An 18,183-nucleotide genomic window follows, 5' to 3' on the forward strand; every position below is an offset into this window, starting at 1 on the left:
ACAGACAGATTATTTCACCTATTCACTGTATCACAATTCCAGTGGGTCAGAAGTTCACATGCACTAAGTTGACTGTGCCTTTTAAACAGCTTGGAAAATTCCAGAAAAGGATGTCATGGCTTTAGAAGCTTCTGATAGGCTAATTGACATCATTTGAGTCAATTGGTGATGTGCCTGTGGATGTATTTCAAGGCCTACCTTCAAACTCAGTGCCTCTTTGCTTGACATCATGGGAAAATCAAAAGAAATCAGCCAAGAACTCAGAAAAAAAATTGTAGACTTCCAAAAGTCTGGTTCATCCTTGGGAGCAATTTCCAAATGCCTGAAGGTACCACGTTCATCTGTACAAACAATAGTACGCAAGTATAAACACCATAGGACCACGCAGCTGTCATACTGCTCAAGAAGGAGACGCGTTCTGTCTCCTAGAGATGAACGTACTTTGGTGCGAAAAGTGTAAATCAATCCCAGAACAACAGAAAAGGACCTTGTGAAGATGCTGGAGGAAACAGGTACAAAAGTATCTAATATCCACAGTAAAACGAGTCCTATATCGACATAACCTGAAAGGCCATTCAGCAAGGAAGAAGCCACTGCTCCAAAATCGCCATAAAAAAAGCCAGACTACGGTTTGCAACTGCACATGGGGATAAAGATTGTACTTTTTGGAGAAATGTCCTCTGGTCTGATGAAACAAAAATAGAACTGTTTGGCCATAATGACCATCATTATGTTTGGAGGAAAAAGGGGGAGGCTTGCAAGCCGAAGAACACCATCCCAACCATGAAAAACGAGGTGGCAGCATCATGCTGTGGGGGTGCTTTGCTGCAGGAGGGGCTGGTGCACTTCACAAAATAGATGGCATAATGAGGGAGGAAAATTACGTGGATATATTGAAGCAACATCTCAAGACATCAGTCAGGAAGTTAAAGCTTGGTCCCAAATGGGTCTTCCAAATGGACAATGACCTCTAGCCTACTTCCAAAGTTGTGGCAAAACGGCTTAAGGACAACAAAGTCAAGGGAAAAGGGCGTGTGCGAGCAAGGAAACCTACAAACCTGACTCAGTTACACCAGCTCTGTCAGGAGGAATGGGCCAAAATTCACCCAACTTATTGTGGGAAGCTTGTGGAAGGCTACACGAAACGTTTGACCCAAGTTAAACAATTTAAAGGCAATGCTACCAAATACTAATTGAGTGTATGTAAACTTCTGACCAACTGAGAATGTGATGAAAGAAATGAAAGCTGAAATAAATAATTCTCTCTACTATTATTCTGACATTTCACATGCTTAAAATAAAGTGGTGATCCTAACTGACCTAAGACAGGGAATTTTTACCAGGATTAAATGTCAGGAATTGTGCAAAACTGAGTTTAAATGTATTTAGCTAAGGTGTATGTAAACTTCCGACTTCAACTGTATGTGCAGATGAAGTTATGCAAGTAGAAATACTGGTGTGCAAAAGAGCAGAAAAACAAAACAAATATGGGGATGAGGTAGGTAGTTGGTTGGATGGGCTATTTATAGATGGGCTGTGTACAGCTGCAGCGATCGGTAAGCTGCTCAGACAGCTGACGCTTAAAGTTAGTGAGGGAGATGTACAGTAAGTCTCCAACTTCAGTGATTTTTCCAATTCGTTCCAGTCATTGGCAGCAGAGAACTGGAAGGAAAGGTGGCCACCCTTTGAATGACGATTACCGTAAGGAATTCTTTCAAAATAATAAAAAAAAAGAAAAGTAACAAATGTACTAAAAGATCAGTGCGAAGGCCAAATGACAGAGCAATAACTTTTGAGGCTATTAAATCCTTTCAGTCTGGAAAAACCCCAGGGCTTGATGGCATACCAGTAGAGGTATATCAAGTCTTTTTTATAAACTCAAAGCTCCATTGTTAGCTTGTTTTAACAAAATGAAACATCTAAGAAGTCAGGCCTGGTATTTATTGCGCATTTTTAAAAGGCCTTCGATAAAGTAAGACTGGATTTTATTTATAAATGCCTGGATATTTTCAATTTGGTGATTCTCTTATAAAATGGGTAAAAGTAATGTATAGCAACCCAAGGTGTAAAATAGTAAATAGAGGCTACTTCTCAGAGAGTTTTGAATTGTCAAGAGGAGTTAAACAATGGTGTCCGCTATCACCATATCTATTCGTTATGGCCATCGAAATGCTAGCTATTAAAATCAGATCAAATAGCAACATTAGAGGATTAAAAATCCAAGGCTTAAAAACAAAGGTGTTCATTTATGCCGATGACTCAAGTTTTATATTAAGTCAGCAAGCCATATCCCTGCAATGTCTCATTGAAGATCTAGATAACTTTCCTTGACTCTCTGGACAAAAACCTTTTATTACATATTGTATCTTTAAAAAAATACAACTTTTACATTACTCTGCAGTTTACCTATCAAATGGGCTGACGGGGAAGTAGACATACTTGGTATTCATATCACAAAATATATATATGAGCTCTCAAAAATAAATTTCAATAGAAAACTTGTAAAATAAAAATAGATTTGTTTTCAAATCATATGAGCACATTTTCTTTTATCTGGGATGCTAAACCAGACAAGATAAAGAGTTCCTATCTATACTGTATAATGCATATGAACTAGGCGGGTTTAGATTATTAAATATAAAAGCACTAAACCTCTCTCTAAAAGCTTCACTTATCCAAAAGTTTCGCTTGAACCCTAAATGGTTCTCAAATAGATTACTAAGAAAAGCTCATCCATTGTTTAAAAATTGCCTTTTTGCCTTTGTGTAGATTGCCATGTCTCATTTTTGATTAACTGAAAATGAAACTTTTTTCAAAGTATTTCTCTTTTTCAAACAATAATTGCAGAGCTGGCTACAATTTCAATTTCATCCCTCTGAAAAGATAGAACAAATATTATAACAAACATTATGGCTGAACTCAAATGTGCTGGTTGATAAAAGACCTGTATTTATGGAAAATGTTTGAAAAGGGTATTTTGTTTTTAAAGGATATTGTAAATTGGAATGGTAGAGTTATGTCTTTCATGGAGATATCAGAATTGTATTGAAGGTCTGCTCAATCCAAGATTACACCAATTGATTACAGCATTACTGCAAAAATAGAGGAGGCAGGTGGCAGTGCGGGAGGTAGGGAACTGGTCTGTCTGCTCAATATAAAGGATCAAAACTGGTGGAGGAATGAACATAGCATAAATAGGAAAGTATACCAGTCTCATTTGAGGACCAGGATGTTGACAGCTGTGCCATACAGATTGCAAAATAGTTGGGAAGAGATTTTTGATGTACCGATTCCATGGTACATGGTGTATGAGTTGATATATAAAACAACGCAAGATTCAAGACTTTGTGCTTTTCAGCTAAAATTATTGTACAGAATTCTTGCCACCAACAAAATGTTGAAAATTTGAGGCATACAATCAGCGCAGCTCTGCAGATTTTGTTGTGAGGATAAAGATTCAATAGACCATTTGTGTTGGTATTGCCCTCAGGTAGCCTGTTTCTGGTCTCAGGTTCAGGAATGGCTGAAAATGCATAACATTGATCTAAAATTAACCCTAGAAATAGTATTGTTGGGAGATCTGGAGAGACCGGGTCAGTCAATTACTAATACTCTTGGTAAAAGTATTTATCTTCAACTCGCAATCTGTGGATTCTATTCAATTAGATACATTGAAATTGTATATTAACATCACAGCATAGTTGTCAGTGGTTGAATTGAAGAGTTGAATTGAAGACAAAGGGGATAGAATGACAGTCAAAAGATAAAATGTACAGCTAATGCCTGTTTGCATGAGGCTGATGCAAACATCTACACATGCTTATACACACACTCTCAGGATGGTTGAGGGCAGCTCTTGGGGAAATGTGGGGAATGGGGAATCTTGGAGGGCTGGTGGCCTAGCGGTTGGGAGCTTGGGCCGGTGGCTTATAGGTCGCTGGTTCGGGTCCACATTCTGGATGGGAGTCTGTTGACTAAATGTGATGTAGATATTGAGCGGCTTCACTGCAAGTAGATTGTATGTTTTAATATTCAATAAAATCAATCAAATATTTTAAAAAGACATGGGAAATTACCAGAAATTACTTTGGCAAATGACAAGAGTGGCAAGGATGGCAAGGATGTTAGCAGTGGCACAATGTTGGCAGTGGCAATTTTCAAATCAAATCAAATTTTATTTGTCACATGTGCCGAATACAACAGGTGTACAACAGGTGTAGACCTTACAGTGAAATGCTTACTTACGAGCCCCTAACCGACAGTGCAGTTTTAAGAAAAATACATAAAAAATAAGAAATAAAAGTAAAAAATAATTAAAGAGCAGCTGTAAAATAACAATAGCGAGGCTATATACAGGGGGTACCGGTACAGAGTCAATGTGCGGGGGCACCAGTTAGTTGAGGCAATATGTACATGTAGGTAGAGTTATTAAAGTGACTATGCATAGATAATAACAGAGAGTAGCAGCAGCGTAAAAGAGGGCGGGGGGGGGGGGGGGGACAATGCAAATACTCTGGGTAGACATTTGATTAGATGTTCAGGAGTCTTATGGCTTGGGGGTAGAAGCTGTATAGAAGCCTCTTGGACCTAGACTTGGCGTTCCGGTACCGCTTGCCATGCGGTAGCTGAGAGAACAGTCTATGACTAGGGTGGCTGGAGTCTTTGACAATTTTTAGGGCCTTCCTCTGACACCGCCTGGTATAGTGATCCTGGATGGCAGGAAGCTTGGCCCCGGTGATGTACTGGGACTTACGCACTACCCTCTGTAGTGCCATGTGTTCAGAGGCCGAGCAATTGCCATACCAGGATGCTCTCGATGGCGTCAGGATGCTCTCGATGGTGCAGCTGTAGAACCTTTTGAGGATCTGAGGACCCATGCCAAATCTTTTCAGTCTCCTGAGGGGGAATAGGTTTTGTCGTTCCCTCTTCACGACTGTCTTGGTGTGCTTGGACCATGTTAGTTTGTTGGTGATGTGGACGCCAAGGAACTTGAAGCTCTCAACCTGCTCCACTACAGCCCTGTCAATGAGGGCGTGCTCGGTCCTCCTTTTCCTGTAGTCCACAATCATCTCCTTTGTCTTGGTGGGGAAAACTAAATCTTGGTGGGGGAAAAAAATATATGTTTTAGATGCATGCAAGCAAAGCCACGACACAATACAACACCAAAGAATACATTAATTGCACTATAATCTAATCAAATGTAATTTATCACATGCGCCGAATACAACAGGTGTAGACCTTACAGTGAAATACTTACTTACAAGCCCTTAACCAACAATGCAGTTTTAAGAAAATACCTAAAACAAAAAGTAAGGGATAAGAATAACTAATTATTAAAGAGGTGCAGTAAATAACAATAGTATGGCTATATACAGGGGGTACTGTTACAGAGTCAATGTCAATGTGCGGGGGCACCGGTGTCGAGGTAATTGGGTGCATGTAGGTAGAGTTATTATAACGGTGACAAACGGTGCCCACAAACTGTTAGGGCCTATATAAAGCTGTCACAGCAGAGTCCCAACAGCAGTCTCAACACCTTACCACTGCTATACCTGGCTATCAGCGGAGACTTGTCTGGCAGAGAAACAGATAATTCAGCCTAATTTACTGCCTTTTAAAAAAACATAGCTAATATGGCTGACTTGCTTAAACAAATGTGGTTTCGACTGACAATTGAGGCAATCCGTAATATCGATTAAGACATTAATGAGAGAGCTAGGACGGACAGTCAATATAACTTTGTTCAGCAATTTTGAAATGTACAGCGACAGAATTCAGAACATGGGCCGTTCTTACAGTATTCTCCCTGTACACCAAGTCAGAACCTGTCACGACTTCCGCCGAAGTCGGTCCCTCTCCTTGTTCGGGCAGCGTTTGGCAGTCGACGTCACCGGTCTTCTAGCTATCGCTATATTACCCTCTGTTCCCCCCATGTCTGTGTGTGGAATTGTTTGTTTGTTAAGTGTGGTTCGCATCAGGCTGGTTTGCGCCGGGTATGTGTTTCACCCGTATGTTTTGTTTATTGTACCATTTGTGTACTCTGGGCGTTATCGCTGTTTTCCTTGGGCATGAATAAAGTGCGCCTGTTATCACCCATCTCTGCTCTCCTGCATCTGACTTACCTTCAACCAGTCGTGACAGAATTCCACACCCAGACATGGGGGGAACAGAGGGTAATATACATTTAGTCAGATGAGGGAATGTGAACCAGGTGTGCGGAAAACCAAGACAAAACAAATGGAAAATGAAAGGTGGAGCGGCGATGGCTAGAAGACCGGTGACGTCGACCACTGAACGCCGCCCGAACAAGGAGAGGGACCGACTTCGGCGGAAGTCGTGACAGAACCGAAGGATAAATACGGTATTTGATCCCCTGCTGATTTTGTACGTTTGCCCACTGACAAAGAAATGATCAGTCTATAATTTTAATGTTAGGTTTATTTGAACAGTGAGAGACAGAATAACAAAAAAATCCAGAAAAATGCATGTCAAAAATGTTATAAATTGATTTGCATTTTAATGAGGGAAATAAGTATTTGACCCCCTCTCAATCAGAAAGATTTCTGGCTCCCAGGTGTCTTTTATACAGGTAACGAGCTGAGATTAGGAGCACACTCTTAAAACCTCTTGGGGCTAGGGGGCAGTATTTTCACAGCCGGATGAAAACGGTACCCAATTTAAACAGGTTACTACTCTGGCCCAGAAAATAGAATATGCATATTATTAGTATCAGTGTGGATGACGGATCACCAGCTCAAGCTGAACCTCGGCAAGACGGAGCTGCTCTTCCTCCCGGGGAAGGACTGCCCGTTCCATGATCTCGCCATCACGGTTGACAACTCCCTTGTGTCCTCCTCCCAGAGTGCTAAGAACCTTGGCATGATCCTGGACAACACCCTGTCGTTCTCCACTAACATCAAGGCGGTGACCCGATCCTGTAGGTTCATGCTCTACAACATCACCATGCTCTACAAGACCATGGTGATTGCCTACGGAGCTGTGAAGGGAACGGCACCTCCATACCTTCAGGCTCTGATCAGGCCCTACACCCAAACAAGGGCACTGCGTTCATCCACCACTGGCCTGCTGGCCCCCCTACCTCTGAGGAAGCACAGTTCCCGCTCAGCCCAGTCAAAACTGTTCGCTGCTCTGGCACCCCAATGGTGGAACAAGCTCCCTCACGACGCCAGGACAGCGGAGTCAATCACCACCTTCCGGAGACACCTGAAACCCCATCTCTTTAAGGAATACCTAGGATAGGATAAAGTAATCCTTCTAACCCCCCCCCCCCCCTTAAAAGATTTAGATGCACTATTGTAAAGTGGTTGTTCCACTGGATATCATAAGGTGAATGCACCATTTTATAAGTCGCTCTGGATAAGAGCGTCTGCTAAATGACTTAAATGTAATGTAAATGTAGTAGATTTGGATAGAAAACACTCTGAAGTTTCTGAAACTGTTTGAATGGTGTCTGTGAGTATAACGGAACGCATATGGCAGGCAAAAACCTGAGAAAATTTGAATCAGGAAGTGGGCAAAATGAGAAATCAGGGGATCAAATACTTGTTTCCCTCACTGTAAAGGGGGGATATAAACAGACAATGAAAGCTTTTACAAAATTCAATGATGACATTTTTCTAAAACAGGCTATAGCCTACATGTTCACCACCAAGTCAGAACAGTAGGTGAAATTACGAGGGGAAAAGGAACCAAATTATTAGGGTGAGGCTCATGGGCCACTAACAGCTTACTACACAGCATACACTTAGTATTAGTTTCTTAGCTATTGCTTTGCAATGCTTGCAGTTAGCCACTGATTCCTTCCAAGCTCCTCATTGTTGAATTTGCGATATCCAACGTATTGTGTAATGTTTATATCCAATGGCCGATGAGCACCGATATGTTTTATCTATAATTTATTTTCATAATTTCTCTTCAAATGACAAGGATTGAAAATGATTTGCCAGTAGATTGTCGACTTGATTCATGATGATGACTGCTACAATGCTAGCTAAGACTTTGTGTAATGTTGACATGATCAGTCCAATCAAAGCTACTGTAGATATAACGTGATTTGACTTAATTTTATCTGTGGCCAATGACTTTGAGCCTTCTTGGATGGGCACTTCCAATGTAACTCTGTGGCAACATCCAAGGGACTTGAATTAGAGAACTAGAGAACATTACCAACCCCTACGCTCCGCATTTTCCGCTGGCTGCCCCACCACTGAAGAAAGCACTGAGCTAGGCTGAAACACCTGCATTTTGGAGCTGCCTTACTCAACAAAGCAAAAAAGAGACCAAGTTTGTATTCGGCTTTATTAACTCAATTATTATTTATATTTTTTTACATTGTTTGCAGACTGATATGCGACACGTATTAATGCCAAAATAACATGCAAAACAGGCAACAACAAAAACAGGTGGGGCTCTGCCCTGAATGGCGGGTCGCCACTAAATGTTGGCTCAAATAACAGGTACCTTCCTTCATCCTGCAACGAACCATTACTTAAACAGGTGACTCGTTGCGCAAGCTTCCATAGCCTGGCATCCTTGATTAACCATAACTCGTGGCAGTGGCGTAAAGTTCTGAAGTTTTTTGGGGTATCTGTACTTTATCTTACTATTTATATTTTGACAACTTTTACTTTTACTCTACTACATTCCTAAAGAAAATAATGTACTTTTAACTCCATGCATTTTCCCTGACACCCAAAAGTACTCGCTATATTTTGAATGCTTAACAGGACAGGAAAAGGGTCCAATTCACACACTTATCAAGAGAACTAGTCATTCCTACTGCATCCGCTCTGGCAGACTCACTAAACAAAAATGCTTCATTTGTAAATTATGTCTGAATGTTGGATTGTGCCCTTGGCTATCCGCAATTAAATAAAAACAAGAAAATTGTGCCGTTTGGATTGCCTAATAGAAGTCAATTTAAATTATTTTGATACTTAAGTATATTTTTGCAATTACGTTTACTTTTCATACTTCATTATATTTAAAACCAAATACTTTTAGACTTTTAACCTCCACAGGATCGGTGTCCTCCTGTGTGAAGGTTGAGCTAACGTGCGCTAATGTGATTAGGATGAGGTTTTAAGTAACAAGAACATTTCCCAGGACATAGACATGTCTTATATGGGCAGAAAGCTTAAATTCTTGTTAATCTAACTGCACTGTCCAATTTACAATAGCTATTAAAGTGAAAGAATACCATGCTATTGTTTGAGGAGAGTGCACAGTTATGTACTGAAAATGTATCAATAAACCAATTAGGCACATTTGGGCAGACTTAATACAACACTTTGAACAGATATCCAATGGTTCATTGGATCAGTCTAAAACTTTGCACATACACTGCTTCCATCTAGTGGCCAAAATCTAAATTGCCTAGACTCCTAAGTCATATAATGGCCTTTCTCTTACATTTCAAAGATGATGGAGAAAAAAAAATGTAAACTCATGTTTTTTTCTTTGTACTATCTTTTACCAGATCTTATGTGTTATATTATCCTACATTGATTTCACATTTCCACAAACTTCAAAGTGTTTCCTTTCAAATGGTATCAAGAATATGCATATCATTGCTTCAGGTCCTCAGCTAAAGGCAGTTAGATTTGGGTATGTCATTTCAGGCGAAAATTGATTTAAAAAAAGGGTCCGATAATCAAGTAGTATTTTACTGGGTGACTATCACTTTCACTTGAGTCATTTTCTATTAAACTTATTTTGGATCGGTGTCCGTCAACAGGACAGTTGTTGCTCAATATGCATAATGTGATTAAAACATCATTTTAAACAACAACAACAAAAATGTGGTACATATAAGTGTTTTATATGGGCAGAAAGCTTAATTTCTTGTTAATCTAACTGCATTGTACAATTTACAGTAGCTATTACAACAACAAAAATACCATGCTATTGTTTGAGGAGAATGCACAACAACAAAACATTTGTATGACAGCAACAGGTTTGATACGTTCACATCTGAAGGTAAATCATTTACTTACATTCTGAAATCTTGCTCTGATTTGTCATCCTAAGGGTCCCAGAGATAAAATGTAGTTTAGTTTTGTTTGCTAAAATCATTTTTCATATCCTAAAAAGGTCCATATAGTATGCACGATCGATTTTGTATTTCCACTCGTTCAACTTGCAAAGATAGAAATCTGTGAAAATCAAACCCTAAACGTTGTTTCAACCAGTCAAATTACGTTCTTGTTTTTTCCTCAGACACTGTAAAAAGTAAACAGCCTTTGTTATATCATTCTGCATTCAGAATATCCACTGGAAAGCCAATTTTAGCCAGGAAACTACGACATCGTTGCGCGCCGATGACACAGGCGGTGTTCACTTGATTGACTGTATCTTTGTCCAAATGACAACCTATCGTTTTGAAACCAAGTTAGCTAGATAGCCAACGAGCTGTGCTTTACGTGAGTAGGTGGAAACCCTTTGTGTGAAGTAAAATCTTTCAGCTCGTTAATTTGGAAAATTATGCAAGAGCATGTCGAAGCGCGCTACGCACATCTGTGAGTTATGAAAACAAACTGTTTTGCACATTTTTAACTTACAATGTGGCTACTAATACTGGAAAAGCTAAATCAAAGTCCAGGTATACAGATTTTGGACGATATTCTAGCAGAAATCTACCGGGAAAGTGTCACTGACTCAGTGAATATAGTTTAGACAACAGCTAAAGGAGAGGACGCTACCTTAGACTTGTAAGTGAAATACCAGTCTTTATATTTATGTTATTTTATATTGTAAATCCGAGCTAATGCAGTTTGAATGGCCACAACATGTCAAAGTCAACATAAAACACACATTGTACTGGCGCAGTGGTCTAACACACTGCAATACCTGGTTCGAATCCAGGCTGCATCACATTCGGCCGTGATTGGGAGTCCCATAGGGGCTTGGCCCAGCGTTGTCTGGGGTTGGCCGGGGTAGGCGCCATTCTAAATAAGCATTTGTACTGACTTGCCTAGTTAAATAAAGGTTAATAAAAATAAAATAAAAACATGGAACACACGCATCACCAGTGTTCCTCATACTCTATATAATATATGTTTATAGATGTTGTTTATTTGATGTATTGCTAAAATAAAGGTTCAATAAAATAAGTAATACACATGAATTCTTACAGATATTTTCTTCAATAGCGGTAAAGACTGACTTCAAAGACACCACATTCAAATCCTCCATCCCCCACTTAGTCTGACTGCTGCTCTCTCTGGCTCGACAACAACCCCCCACCCAGCCATCTAGAGGTGTTAATACTCAGCCAGCCTACAAGTAGAGGACGGTACAGCAGAAAGGGACTTGGGACCAGCAGCACAATCTTGTGTAGAGGGTGTTCTAAATACTGTAATTGTAAATAGTGTGTACACTTAATTTTTTTACTTTGTATGTGGTGTGTTCACTTATGACATTAGATCTGTGTTGGCTGCTAACTTGGCCCTTATCTTAAATATTTAACTTCTGTGTTTGGAGACATTGGATCAGCATTCTTGTTGCGTCTCCTGTATGCACTTTTTATGTAGGGAAGCTAATGATCCATCATGTATGACATTCCTGGGAGTGTGTAAACTTGTATTTTTTATTAGCATAGCATTTTTGTATGTTTTCTATAGTTATGTTCTTGAAAATGTATAAATTTACCAATTCGGCCACTTAGGTACATTTGGGCAAATCGTGAGGGACACCTGAGTGACTTCATACTAAATGTCATGTAGCTTGCTCATTCTTGAAGTTATCAGTCTTGTGAACACCATCTAAATCACCTCCAGCTTCCTAGCTGAATGTGTGGGTTTTCTTTTTCATGTCAAAGATGATGCAACAAAAATAAACATTTTTTTCTTTGTATTATCTTTTACCAGATCTATTGTGTTATAGTCTACTATATTCCTTTCACATTTCCATAAACTTCAAAGTGTTTCCTTTCAAATGGTACCAAGAACATGCATACGGGCAGTTAGATTTGGGTATGTCATTTTAGGCGAAAATTGAAAAAAAGGGGCTAATCCTTAAGAGGTATCTTTACTTTTATGCAAGTATGACAATTGGGTACTTTTTCCACCACTGACTATTGGGTTTTACCAAAATTATGTTTTAAAGTTAGAGGCATATCCACGATCTCTATGAACATTAGTTAAGATTCGTTGGGTCAATTGTGTCCTTCGCTATCAAATAAGGGTTGAAACACATTTTTATCCATGGTCTCCAGTTTTCCGCCTGTAGAAGTGGGAGATTACGTTATAGCCTATACTCTTACGTGACTGCGTCGTCTAGAATAGACTACAATGGCAGCCCAAATGCGGAAAATGTGAGACCCTGGATAAAAACAAGTTTTAGAAGCGTATTTGATAGTGAAGGACACATTAAACCCAATGCCTATTAAGTATTGTTCCTAGAGATACTGGATAAGCTCCTGTAACGTTAAAACAGTATTTTGGTGAAACCGAATATTTTAGATTTGGTTGATCAATGATGCCAGGCTATGAAAGCTCCAGCTGTCAAAACAATGGCCGTGTTCGATAGGATCAAAAGCGCAATGTATCATGGGTAAAGTGTGATTGACTGACTGAATTACAAATAATAATGAGTCGTTATTTATGATGCAAGGTGATTTGTAGACAGTCAGTCGTTTTGGTGCTCTCGAACACAACTAGTAGAGAAAAAAATGTATGAAATGTATGCATTCACTACTGTAAGTCGCTCTGGATAAGAGCGTCTGCTAAATGACTCAAATGTAAATGTAAACACGACCAATAGCTCTTTGCAAGTTGACGCTAACTGGTACCTAGACTTTGGGTTGGACTTTGAAACCCACCTCCCTGGTGAAATGCTGTGAAAAGAGTGGGCTTGTTTGAGTGGTAAGCCTGAAGCAACCCACTGCAGAAGAAAGTTGAGTGAAGTCGGGGGAGGTGCATCTACTACAGCCAAAGGTCAGACACTGATGTGATTTTCCAACAGCAAGGTTCAGTGCAACATGGCAGTGTTGCCATTGCTTACGAAAGTTTTTATTTGTAATGTTGAAATAAACATGTCTATAACACCCATATCACACACTCCCAAACTGCAAATATGTATGTACATTGTACTATCAAGTTGGGCGAGAGAGCCTCAAATGATTGTGACATAAAGCTAAACTGCATTATTTCTGGAAATGTACAGCAAGGTTACGAAGAATAACAGCTGGTTCCACATGAATCGCGCAAATGTGCATGCCGTTTCAATCACGTCTTCGGTCCCATTCGCCTGGGTAAAACTGCATGACCTTTGATCATATGCACATGGTTGTTTTAAAGTCCATGTAGTCGCATGTTGGACAATTTTTATCCCCATTGTGAAACACTTTGAAAGGCGGTGATCCACTAGAACTCTCAGTGTTTCCCAGAGGAAATGGGGAGGAAGGGGTGTCTCGGAATTCCCACCACGTGCGCGCAAATCACCTCTTTATGATAATGAGCATTTGATTGGTCCAAATCGAAAACATGGTAAATATATATACCATCTTATTGGTTGAGTCCTCCAGGTCGCTTGTCAACACAGCGCAAAACCTCCAGACAAGAGATCCCTGTGCGTCTCGTACTATGAGAAAGTAGTACGTGTATACATATCCTTATATCTGATAAATTATACAATGTTTTTTTTTATTTTTTATATTGTATGAATCATCATATTAAATCTCTACATTTCAATTAATTATTGCCGGATATTAAAACAAATTCCAGTAAAATACCGAGTAGTCTTTCGGGGCGGAGGGATATAACCGTCCTCCACTCGTCAAAAAATATTGGCGTTATAGAAAAGGTAGGGAAAGACTGTGCCAGAGCTCAAATCAGTTCCGTGATATCAACACAGTCCCTTGGATTTCTTACAAACTTCTTCGATTGCAGTTAACCGCTCTGCAAGTGTCCTTTCTTCAGTACTTCTTGAAAACTGTTGTCTTCCAAGTGCAGTTATCAAGATACAAGATTCTCTTTGTACGCGGCGTTTCTAATCTGGAAAACCTAGAGGCGGCATTGTATTTGAGTCACGGCGACGGGCGGGTGGAGTTGGCACACTGGATTTAGTAGCTAGTAGCCTTTTCAATCATATTCCCTAGGATTGGATCGGGATCTACCTTCTCAGATAAACAAGGATTTCGTCTGTCTTCCGTTCGAATATGTTGCTGTCAAAGTTTGGCTCATTCTCGCACATTTGCAACCCTTCGAGCATGGACCATTTACCGGTGAAAATACAGCTCCAGCCAGGTATGATTCGAACCCGCTGTCATTCTTCGTACATTGCCAGAAATAATGTTGCACTGGTTAGTGAAGTAGCTTTATATTGCAATCATTAATGCGTCCAATAGTTAGTCAAATACAATTATTTAATTAACTCTAATATCCTGTGCGTGGAATTATTTAAATGACTTCGTGCGGTGGATATGCACGCCAACGTTGATTTATTAGCAAACATCGCTAATATTAGTTAGTAACTGTCTGGAAAGTCTAGTCAACGGCTGCGACTCGAGTGGTTAACGTTTATTTATATTGATCTTTCTTCAGTTAAAGTGGAAAAGGAGCCGTTCGAAAAGGTTTACAAGGTGGGATCCGTGCTCGGCAGCGGTGGATTCGGCACAGTCTATGCGGGTAGTCGGCTCTCCGATGACGCACCGGTAAGAATAGGAATGCTTTGATCTCGGCACATGGCCCCATCAAGGCATCTCATGGTTATTGACTAACTTAGTTGTTGCTACAATGTATCTAATGTGTATTTTTAACCCCGAAATTAGGTCGCAGTGAAACATGTGCAGAAGGAACGGGTGACCGAATGGGGTACTATTGTAAGTATCACCACTCCGATTTGTTTAGGTTTTTCACCCATGCTAGTTGTCGTTTGATATTTGAATCGATTCTAGGTCACTCAACTCATTTGTGATGAATATTTTCTTACAGAATGGTGTGATCGTGCCTTTGGAGATTATTTTATTGAAAAAAGTCAGTTCATCGTTTCGAGGGGTTATACAACTCCTGGATTGGTATGAGCGACCAGACGGCTGGTTGATTGTCATGGAACGACCGGAGCTGGTCAAGGATCTTTTCGATTTCATAACGGAGAAGGGCGCTTTGGACGAGGAGACTGCGAAGGGATTTTTCCGTCAGGTTTTGGAGTCTGTCCGCCACTGTTACAGCAGCGGAGTAGTTCACAGAGATATCAAAGATGAAAATCTGCTTGTAGACCTACGCACTGGGAATCTCACGCTTATTGACTTTGGTTCAGGGGCGATTCTCAAGGACACAGTCTACACTGACTTTGACGGTACGTACCCTACCCTTCCTCAGTGCTTTGGCCAGCAGTAGCGCCATTGTATTTTCTGGTTTTGTTTTTGAAGGTGCATGATAGTCTGCACTGACCCTTAACTTGCTTTCAGCTATATTTGTTTGACTCTAGTTATTTTAGACATTTTGGTTCACCCTTATTAGATTTTGAGTCTTTTTGGCTTTAGTATAGATAGTTACTTGCCTTATTTGATCATCAGCTGGTAATTTCTCTTCCCCCCATGTATTGGCGGGTGTCCACACAACGCTGTGACGCAGTGGTTTGTTTTTGGTACCTCATGAAGTATTTTCCCTCGGGTGGTAACGTTATCAGCCATGTTCTTTTTGTTGTCCTTATGTAGTTATTTATAAAGGTGCTTTATATAATTTCATATTAGTCAATAATATAACACACACTAGTGTAGTAAAATAGGTTATTGTTATATGTTGATCATTGCCTGTTATGTTACAAGAAACGCGCATTTCAAAGCCTAGGTAATGGCTATTGGTTCAGCTGCCACGTAACATCTGTTTGTTGTGAAACCTGAGCTTGGACTGATTCATGTCACGTGATAGCTCGCATTGCGCACTCGTTTTTTTTGGTGGCCAAGTTACTCATGCCCGAGTTGTGGAAAAGAAAATGGCATTATAACGCCAGTACAAGTACTTGTTTGGATGGAATTACACTTGCCTTTATAGACATTATCTGACAATTTTTGTAAAATATCAATTTATAATATCTTACAAAATCCTACAGTATTGCAATATAGTCCTGTTATTGTCACATGAAATGCCCCAAATAAACTGTTTGTTTATTGTAGAAGTAAAACATCACTAATGAGCCTTCCCCCCTTTTTCTCCTCCAGGTACAAGAGTATATAGCCCGCCAGAGTGGATACGCTTCCATAGATACCACGGGCGCTCGGCTACGGTGTGGTCGCTAGGGGTGCTTCTGTATGACATGGTCTGTGGAGACATCCCCTTTGAGCAAGATGAGGAAATCCTCCAGGGGAGACTGTACTTCAGGAGGAGAGTGTCTAATGGTGTGTACTACCTCCAATATACAACCAACACATTGCTTAACACTCACTTCTAATCTTAAAACATATTTCTAAACACAAATTTCTTATTTTCTTGTGTGTTCCTATACACCTCTATCTCCCTCTTGAGATTCTCCCACAAAATAAAATACTCATGTTTTCCCCTTTTCTCTCCCTCCTTCCAGAGTGCCAGCAGCTGATCAAGTGGTGCCTGTCGTTACGGCCCTCAGATAGGCCTACTCTGGAACAGATCCTGGACCACCCGTGGATGCGCTTGGCTGGGGAAGTGTCGATGTCCTCCAAGACGGAGGATGGGGACATCCGGCTGAGGACCATCGACACGGACATATCTAGCACAAGCTCTAGCAAGGAGAGCCTATGAAAGAGGGGATGAGAGAAAAGAGGAGAGAATGGGGGGGGGGGGGTTTAACTGGACTTAAAGGGCTCTGGTCCTTATGCCCCACCATGGCTGGGCAGGTAGAATACATTTTTTATGTATGGAATTATTATAATTTATTACAGTTTGTTCTTCCTTTTGATCTTTTATTTTTATACCTCATTAACTGTTTCCTAATGTGGGACATTTGCTGTTTGGGGCGGTCTTTACCAGTGACTATTTATTTTGTACTTTATTATTTTCTAATTTGTTATAACGGTGGGTTTATGCATCTGGTTTAAAGCCCCCTATTCAGACAGACATGGCTGCTCTCATAGAGCTAGGAGAATGCTTTATTTTTAAATGTTTTGATTTGTAGTGCCTTTTTGAAAGCTGCTTCTCGGGGGCTTTTGTCATAATTTTTGTTTTGTTATAACCCTTTCCGGCTGGTTTGTTTGTACGTATCCCACCCTGTCATGATGGAGATGAGTTGTCTTCCTCCATAACAGTGTGGTAAACTACACCACCCAGCATGCTTAGGGATCATAAGGGGGGGGGGGGGGGGGGGAGAGGTGTTGACCATGGAATACTTGAAACACAACTCACTCACACTGCACCCCCTTACTAAGCTGCTCACTCATACTACAGCCTCAGTCGTTTGGATTTCTCAAAATTGAATCCTTTCATTTCTGAATGTGTATTAAAACTACATTATATCTGTCTGTTTAGCCCCTTGGAAATGTATTTAAATGTATTGCCTTTCCCCCATCTCGTAGCTGGCACTATAATTCTCCTGCCCTGAACTGCTGTATCCATGGCTTAAGTGTGAAATGCACAATCAATGCAATATTCATGGTCTCTTTTTCAATACAAATATTGTGCAGGTTTTTTTTCTTCCCATGCTTTTAATTTCTTCAGAACATGTAGACGTTCCACACTCTTGTAGCTTATTTATTGTCAATGTTTAAGAGTGAGAAATCCCAGAGTTTGCATATCTTTACATGGCCTTTTGTTTTGCATTCCTGTAATTAATTTTTCTTTACACAATTTGTTTCGATTGTGGATGGATGCACTGAAGTTGTCTGAAGGGAATAAAACAAGGTTTACTTAAATTTGGAAGAGCTATGAATGTTATTTAACTCCTTTTTATAGTCCTATCTGTGGTAATGTTGGAATAATTACTCTAAAAGTACATCTTTTTTGGGGGGTACATTACACGTGTGCTGTCTCCATGTATTGAACTCCATGGTACACGTATGGCTATTGGGTTGGATAGGGCTATTCTAGTTAGTGACTATGATGAATCTGTGGCTTGCCTGGTGTTAGATATTCTTTCAGTTTAGCTGTATGACATGAATGATAGATCTGGAGATATTTTTTTTTTTATATATACAAACTTTTCAATTAAATCTCTTTTTGTACATAAATCATACTTGTGTTGTCTTGACCT

General features: G+C 40.1%; 2 protein-coding genes across 3 annotated transcripts; one reads left to right on the forward strand and one right to left on the reverse strand.

The window, feature by feature from the left end:
- Positions 1–4,012: 4,012 nt before the first annotated feature.
- LOC145880026 (uncharacterized) lies at positions 4,013–15,872 on the reverse strand. 2 transcript variants are annotated; one of them, XR_014392910.1, is made up of 2 exons: positions 15,523–15,872; positions 4,013–5,098 (listed from the first exon to the last, which is right to left on the reverse strand). XR_014392910.1 is itself a non-coding variant. In XM_082977596.1 (2 exons), exons 1-2 carry the CDS (start codon positions 10,093–10,095, stop codon positions 4,530–4,532), a joined length of 648 nt encoding a protein of 215 aa, XP_082833722.1. In that variant the 5' UTR covers positions 10,096–11,165; the 3' UTR covers positions 4,013–4,529. The 2 variants fall into 2 exon arrangements, 1 of the variants encoding a protein (XP_082833722.1); XM_082977596.1 differs by lacking the exon at positions 15,523–15,872 and adding an exon at positions 10,017–11,165.
- LOC106609105 (serine/threonine-protein kinase pim-3) lies at positions 13,827–17,845 on the forward strand. Its single transcript, XM_014207521.3, has 6 exons — positions 13,827–14,267; positions 14,565–14,674; positions 14,792–14,842; positions 14,955–15,318; positions 16,184–16,360; positions 16,543–17,845. The coding sequence occupies exons 1-6, from the start codon at positions 14,180–14,182 to the stop codon at positions 16,737–16,739; spliced, it is 987 nt and encodes a 328-aa protein (XP_014062996.1). The 5' UTR covers positions 13,827–14,179; the 3' UTR covers positions 16,740–17,845.
- Positions 17,846–18,183: the final 338 nt, after the last annotated feature.

Source organism: Salmo salar, chromosome 07, assembly GCF_965601325.2.
Source record: "Salmo salar chromosome 07, fSalSal1, whole genome shotgun sequence".
Lineage (NCBI taxonomy): Eukaryota > Metazoa > Chordata > Actinopteri > Salmoniformes > Salmonidae > Salmo > Salmo salar.

Bases quoted from the DNA above. Each gene is read 5' to 3' on its own strand.
- LOC145880026 (XM_082977596.1), bottom strand. From the start codon at position 10,095: ATGATTTTAGCAAACAAAACTAAACTACATTTTATCTCTGGGACCCTT. The intron at 5,099-10,016 runs GTAAGTAAATGA...TCCCCCACCAAG, and splicing joins TCAGAGCAAGATTTCAGAAT to ATTTAGTTTTCCCCACCAAG.
- LOC106609105 (XM_014207521.3), top strand. From the start codon at position 14,180: ATGTTGCTGTCAAAGTTTGGCTCATTCTCGCACATTTGCAACCCTTCG. The intron at 14,268-14,564 runs GTATGATTCGAA...ATCTTTCTTCAG, and splicing joins GAAAATACAGCTCCAGCCAG to TTAAAGTGGAAAAGGAGCCG. The intron at 16,361-16,542 runs GTGTGTACTACC...CCCTCCTTCCAG, and splicing joins CAGGAGGAGAGTGTCTAATG to AGTGCCAGCAGCTGATCAAG.